We start from the raw sequence: 6,000 nt of genomic DNA, 5'->3' as shown, positions 1-6,000 counted from the left end.
TGCAATATACTTGAAATGTGTAATCGTAGTAGAGAGTACTCTTACAAAATGATTAGGAACAAAAAAAATTAATAAATTAACTGTTAAGAATACTTTTAAAACTTTTCAAAAGCTTAAATAACAAAAAGCTAAGTATACTTGTAAAATGATACCAAGCTTAAAATTCAAGTGAATTACAAAAATGATAATTATAAGAAAAGAAGAAGGTTGGTGATGTACTCTCAGGTCATTGAAATTCAAAGTAATGGAAGAAGAATTGATAAGAAGTGAAAAGAGAGAATGATTGATTAAAAGAACCACACAGAAATACTGAGTACCAATTACAATATATATAGCAAAAGGGAAAATAAATTACTAACTAATAGTGCTATAATTATGTCTAACAAATTAACCAACTTGACAGCTATACAAAAAACAAACTCTATTATGTTACATCCCCCGCAAGCTGGTATTATGTGGTTTGTGCAAATCAAGTAATCCCAGCTTGGAAAGCAAATGAGAGAATGGTCCTGGAGGAAGGGATTTAGTGAATAGATCAGCCGGTTGTTCACTGGAGACAACGTGCCTAAGATTAGAAACCCCTTCTTTGAACTTGTTTCGAGCCACATGACAATCAACCTCAACATGCTTGGTTCTTTCATGAAAGACAGGATTTGAAGCAATATAGATAGCAGATTTATTATCACAGAAGATATCAACCGGAAGAGGAGGAAGAATGTTGAATTCTTTTAGTAGTTTGAGTAACCAAACGAGTTCACAAGTGCCATTAGCAAGGGCGAGTTCACAAGTGCCATTAGCAAGGGCGCGATATTCTGCTTCTGAGGACGACCTTGAAACTGTAGCCTGCTTCTTACTCTTCCAAGAAATAAGAGTTTGGTCAAGGAAGAAACAATAACCACTGATGGATTTTCGGGTGTCTTTACAAGCCCCCCAATCAGAATCAGTGTAACCAGATAGTGTGAAAGAATTGTTGACAGAGAAAAATAAGCCAGTTGCTGGTGATTGTTTTAGATACCGGATGATCCTATAGGCAGCCTTCAAGTGGGCATCAGTTGGTGAATCCATGAACTGAGATAGGCATCCAACAGAGTAGCTGAGATCTGGTCTTGTGTTAGTAAGGTACAGAAGTCTGCCCACCAATCTACGATAGATGGTTGCATCAGGAAGAGGGGAGCCTGAAGCCTTAGACAGAGAAGTAGTGTACTCCATAGGAGTAGATGCTGGTTTTGCACCAAGCAAACCGCAGTCTGTGATCAAATCCAATGCATACTTTCTTTGATACAGTGCAATACCAGCATTGCTTCGTGCTACCTCCATCCCAATAAAGAACTTAAGAAGGCCAAGGTCTTTAATTTTGAACTTATCATCCAAAAACATTTTGACAGCTTGAATTTCACTCAAATCATCTCCAGCTAACACAAGATCATCAACATAAACAAGAATAGCTGTGAAACTTGTACCTGTGGATTTGGTAAAAAGCGAGTGATCATTTTCAGATGGAGTAAACCCCAGATCAGCAAGTGCAGCAGACAACTTGATGTTCCATTGGCGACTAGCTTGTTTCAAACCGTACAAAGATTTTGTCAACTTGCAGACTAAGTTTGGATCGGAACACTGCAACCCCTTTGGAAGTTTCATATAAACGTCCTCATGTAGGTCTCCATGGAGAAAAGCTGTATTCACATCAAGTTGATGAAGATGCCAATTCTTTGCTGCTGCAACGGTAAGAAGAACACGCACAGTGCTCATTTTCACAACGGGACTAAAGGTGTCAATGTAATCAACTCCAGGAATTTGAGTGAAACCTTGGGCAACAAGACGTGCCTTATGCCTCTCGATAGTGCCATCTGGGTTGAATTTTGTGCGAAAAATCCACTTACAACCAACTGCATTCTTTCCAGGAGGAAGAGAAGTGATGATCCAGGTTTTGTTTTGCTCAAGAGCAGTGAGTTCTGCCTCAATAGCCTTCCTCCAACAATCATGCATAACAGCCTCAGAATAGTGTTTGGGGTCCGGGTTATTTATGAGAGCAAAAGTGAAGGCCTGGTGCTTGGGAGTGAACAATGAATATGACAAATGGTGAGAAAGGGGATACTTACATGTTGAAGGTAATTGGGCCGCATTGATTGGATCTCTATGTGATGAAATATGGAAACAATGAAAATCTTTAAGATAAGAGGGTGTTTTTCTTTCTCGTTCAGACCTTCTCAAAACTGGTGCAGCAGATTGTGACTCAATATGAATGGATGAATGTTCCAATGGTGCCAATGCAGATGCTGATTCTAAGGTGGCGGGTGATGCAGAATCTGTTATATCATGAAGAGATGCCATGGGTGATGTAGAAGTGGCAGATGAATCAGGTGTAGTATGTATGGTGTGAGGTGCAATTATGCCATGAGTATGCTCATATGAAGAAGTATGTGCAGAGTTATTATAAAAGAATGCAAAAGGGTCAAAATTGGATGATTCAATTGAAGGCTGATCTATAGAAAAATCAGTGCTTGGTATTTGTTTGAATGGAAAATAGTGTTCATAAAATTCAGTGTTTCTTGATATAAAAATTTCTTTGGATTTTAAATCAAATAAAATGGACCCTTTTGTTCCTGATTGATAACCAAGAAAAACACATTTTCTAGCTCTAGGATCTAATTTTCTTCTATTAGTACTCAAAGTGGTAGCAAAAACAAGACAACCAAACACCTTGAGATGAGTCAAATCTGGTTTATTCTTGAAAAGTGCCTCATAAGGCGTTTGATGATTCAAGAAGGTGCTTGGTAGTCTATTTATTAAATGTACTGAATGTTGCATAGCATAGTGCCAAAAACATTTTGGCACATTAGAATGAAACAAAAGTGCTCTTGCAATATTCAGTATATGTTGATGCTTCCTCTCAACAATTCCATTTTGTTGAGGAGTTTCAACACAAGATGTTTGATGTAATATTCCTTTTGAGTTATAGAAGGAGTTCATTTTAAATTCCATCCCATTATCTGTTCTAATTTGTTTCACAACTTTATGAAATTGAGTTTGCACCATTTGAACAAAATTTTCTACTAACACTCTAGTTTCGGATTTTAGTTTCATGCAATAAATCCAAGTAAACCTCGTTTTATCTTCTACAATTGTAAGAAAATATTTATGGCCAGCAGTAGATAAAAGTGAGAGTGGTCCCCAAATATCTATATGTAACAAATCAAAAATATTTTCTGATTGTGTATTACTAATGGGAAAAGACAATTTCTTTTGTCTAGCCAAGTGGCAAGAATCACAAACATGAGATGATGAAATGCATTCAATAAATGGAAATGTATTTTTCATGATTGACATTCTTTTGGATGGTAAATGACCTAGTCTAGCATGCCATAGAGTTCCTAAATCTTGCTGCACTGTGACATTTACAGAATGTGTGTTAACTTCTGGTGTAGTTAGTTTCCAAGGTTGAGCATCCATCACATAAAGATCACCAATGACTTTAGCTTGCCCAATCATCTTCAATGATGGGAGTACCTGTATCTCACAAAAAGAATCAGTAAATTTTAATTCACAATGTAATGACTTTGTGAGTTTAGACACTGAAATCAAATTATATTTAAAGTGAGGTATGAATAAAACATTGGTAAGAATCAAATGTTTAGAGAGTTGCACAGTGCCACAAATATTTGTTGTAGTGGTAGAACCATCAGGTAGATTTACTAAAACTGGTCTCATATAATGAAAAGTTTTGAAAGACTCTTGAATATAGGATGCATGATTAGTAGCTCCACTGTCAAGTATCCAAGAAGTTTTAGTAAAATTTGATGATACACTCAAGCAATGCCTACCTTTTGGTTGAGTAAGGGTGGCCGAAGAAGTAATGTGGTTTACACTATTTGAAGTTGGCATGCGTGGTTGTTGAAGGAGTACTAGTAAGGTTTCCTTCTGATCTGGAGTCAACACAAGTACTGTATCATCGCTCCTTTTATCCTGGTTAGAATCAGCAATCTCAGCACCAGAATTCTCAACTATCTCGTCAGTGCTAAGTTGATTGGCCACTCGCTGCTTTTGGTGAGTAGGAAAGCCATTTTTCTTATAGCATGTCTCTGCTAAATGACCAATTCGATTACAGTAGCTACAAAACTTTGAAGTGTAGCCTCGACTATAAAATTTTTGATTTCCTCCTCTGCCGGAATTTCGTCCACGGCCTCTGCCTCTTCCAGAAAATGAACCACCACAAATTGAACCGCCTCCAGAAAATGAACCGCCTCCAGTTGAGGTTTGCACCTCTAAAGAGTTAGTCACTATGTTGCTATTTGACAGGTCACAATTCAATTCTTGCTCTTGTTGGGTTAACATAGATAGTACTGTGTTGATTTCAGGTAACGGCTTCATTAACATGATTTGTGATTTAACATTTGAATATTGCTCATTCAATCCTTTTAAGAATTTGACAACATATTCCTCAGAAGCATAGTCTCGAACAATTTGTAATCCACATGAACATCCATTAACACAAGCAACACAACTAGGAATAGCACGTAAATTTTCTAATTCTTCCCAAATAGCTTTCAACATAGCAAAGTAAGAGGTAACAGTAAGATCACCTTGTTTGAGTGCATAAAATTCTTCTTTTAACGCACCAACTCGAAAGACATCTCCCTGTGAGTAACGACGTTTTAAATCATTCCACAAGTCTGGAGCTGAGCTAATCCACATCACGCTCTTAGCGATTTCAGGGCTGAGAGAGAGGTTGATCCAGGAGAGGAGAAAATTGTTACACCTATCCCATGCTTCAAAATTAGGATCACCTTCACCTGGTTTTAGAATGGATCCATCGAGGAATTTCACCTTGTTCTTCGATCTGAGTGCTCTCCACATATCGTGCGACCACTGATAATAATTTTGAGGTGTCAACTTAAGTGGAATTAGGGCCAAACCAGGACTTTCTCCTGGATGAAGAAAATAAGGGCTAATCGGATCAGAAATTGCAGAAGAGGAACTAAATCTGCCAAGATGTGCTTGGAACTGAAAGAATTGACGCATGAAAGCGGTGAAATTCTCAAAATCTGCAGCGGAATTTGATGAAGGGCTTGCATTCGGATTAGCTAAATTATCTGCCATAGTTGGATCTTCTCGCTCTGATACCATGTAAAATGATACCAAGCTTAAAATTCAAGTGAATTACAAAAATGATAATTATAAGAAAAGAAGAAGGTTGGTGATGTACTCTCAGGTCATTGAAATTCAAAGTAATGGAAGAAGAATTGATAAGAAGTGAAAAGAGAGAATGATTGATTAAAAGAACCACACAGAAATACTGAGTACCAATTACAATATATATAGCAAAAGGGAAAATAAATTACTAACTAATAGTGCTATAATTATGTCTAACAAATTAACCAACTTGACAGCTATACAAAAAACAAACTCTATTACACTACAGCTTTTTTACTCCCTTTTTTAGAATGTATACAACCAAGAAATAATAATTTTCTAATGAAACATTTATCAAATCTCAACTTTATAGTTATATATGAAAAAAGATATTCACTCTGTCTTGACCAAGAAAAGAAAAAGATAAAAGATAATTTTTGTTCTTTAAAATTTTTTAAAAATTTTAAAATATTATTAACGTTGAGTTTATTTTGATTTTGTTATTAACATTTTAAATTTGTTTGAATTGCAATATACTTGAAATGTGTAATCGTAGTAGAGAGTACTCTTACAAAATGATTAGGAACAAAAAAAATTAATAAATTAACTGTTAAGAATACTTTTAAAATTTTTCAAAAGCTTAAATAACAAAAAGCCAAGTATACTTAGAGGAGAAAAAATGTTCTACCATCAAAGAAGGTCATATATGTTTACGGATAAATTTTAAATTTATTTAAAATATTAATATTTAAATAATTTTAATTATAAAAAAATATTATATATTAATTAAAATTAACGATTAAAATTACTAAAATATCAATATTTTAAGTATAATTAAAACTTTTCCTATACTTATTATATGAATAGAAA

The 6,000-nt window shown here is 35.3% G+C and overlaps 1 protein-coding gene across 1 annotated transcript; it reads right to left on the bottom strand.

The window, feature by feature from the left end:
- Positions 1-429: 429 nt before the first annotated feature.
- On the bottom strand, positions 430-5,124 carry LOC140181212 (uncharacterized). The gene is made up of 3 exons (XM_072224732.1): positions 3,613-5,124; positions 3,348-3,507; positions 430-2,483 (listed from the first exon to the last, which is right to left on the bottom strand). The coding sequence occupies exons 1-3, from the start codon at positions 5,122-5,124 to the stop codon at positions 430-432; spliced, it is 3,726 nt and encodes a 1,241-aa protein (XP_072080833.1).
- Between the last annotated feature and the right edge of the window lie 876 nt (positions 5,125-6,000).

The sequence above is a fragment of the Arachis hypogaea genome, chromosome 18 (assembly GCF_003086295.3).
Source record: "Arachis hypogaea cultivar Tifrunner chromosome 18, arahy.Tifrunner.gnm2.J5K5, whole genome shotgun sequence".
NCBI lineage: Eukaryota > Viridiplantae > Streptophyta > Magnoliopsida > Fabales > Fabaceae > Arachis > Arachis hypogaea.
The sequence above is the reverse complement of the archived record's forward strand: the minus strand, read 5'-3'. Positions and strand labels throughout refer to the sequence as shown.

Coding starts and splice junctions, on each gene's coding strand:
- LOC140181212 (XM_072224732.1), bottom strand. CDS start 5,124: ATGGTATCAGAGCGAGAAGATCCAACTATGGCAGATAATTTAGCTAAT. Junction 3,508..3,612: donor AACATTTGATTCTTACCAAT/GTTTTATTCATA, acceptor TGTGAGATACAG/GTACTCCCATCATTGAAGAT. Junction 2,484..3,347: donor TCTATGGCATGCTAGACTAG/GTCATTTACCAT, acceptor ATTTTTCTATAG/ATCAGCCTTCAATTGAATCA.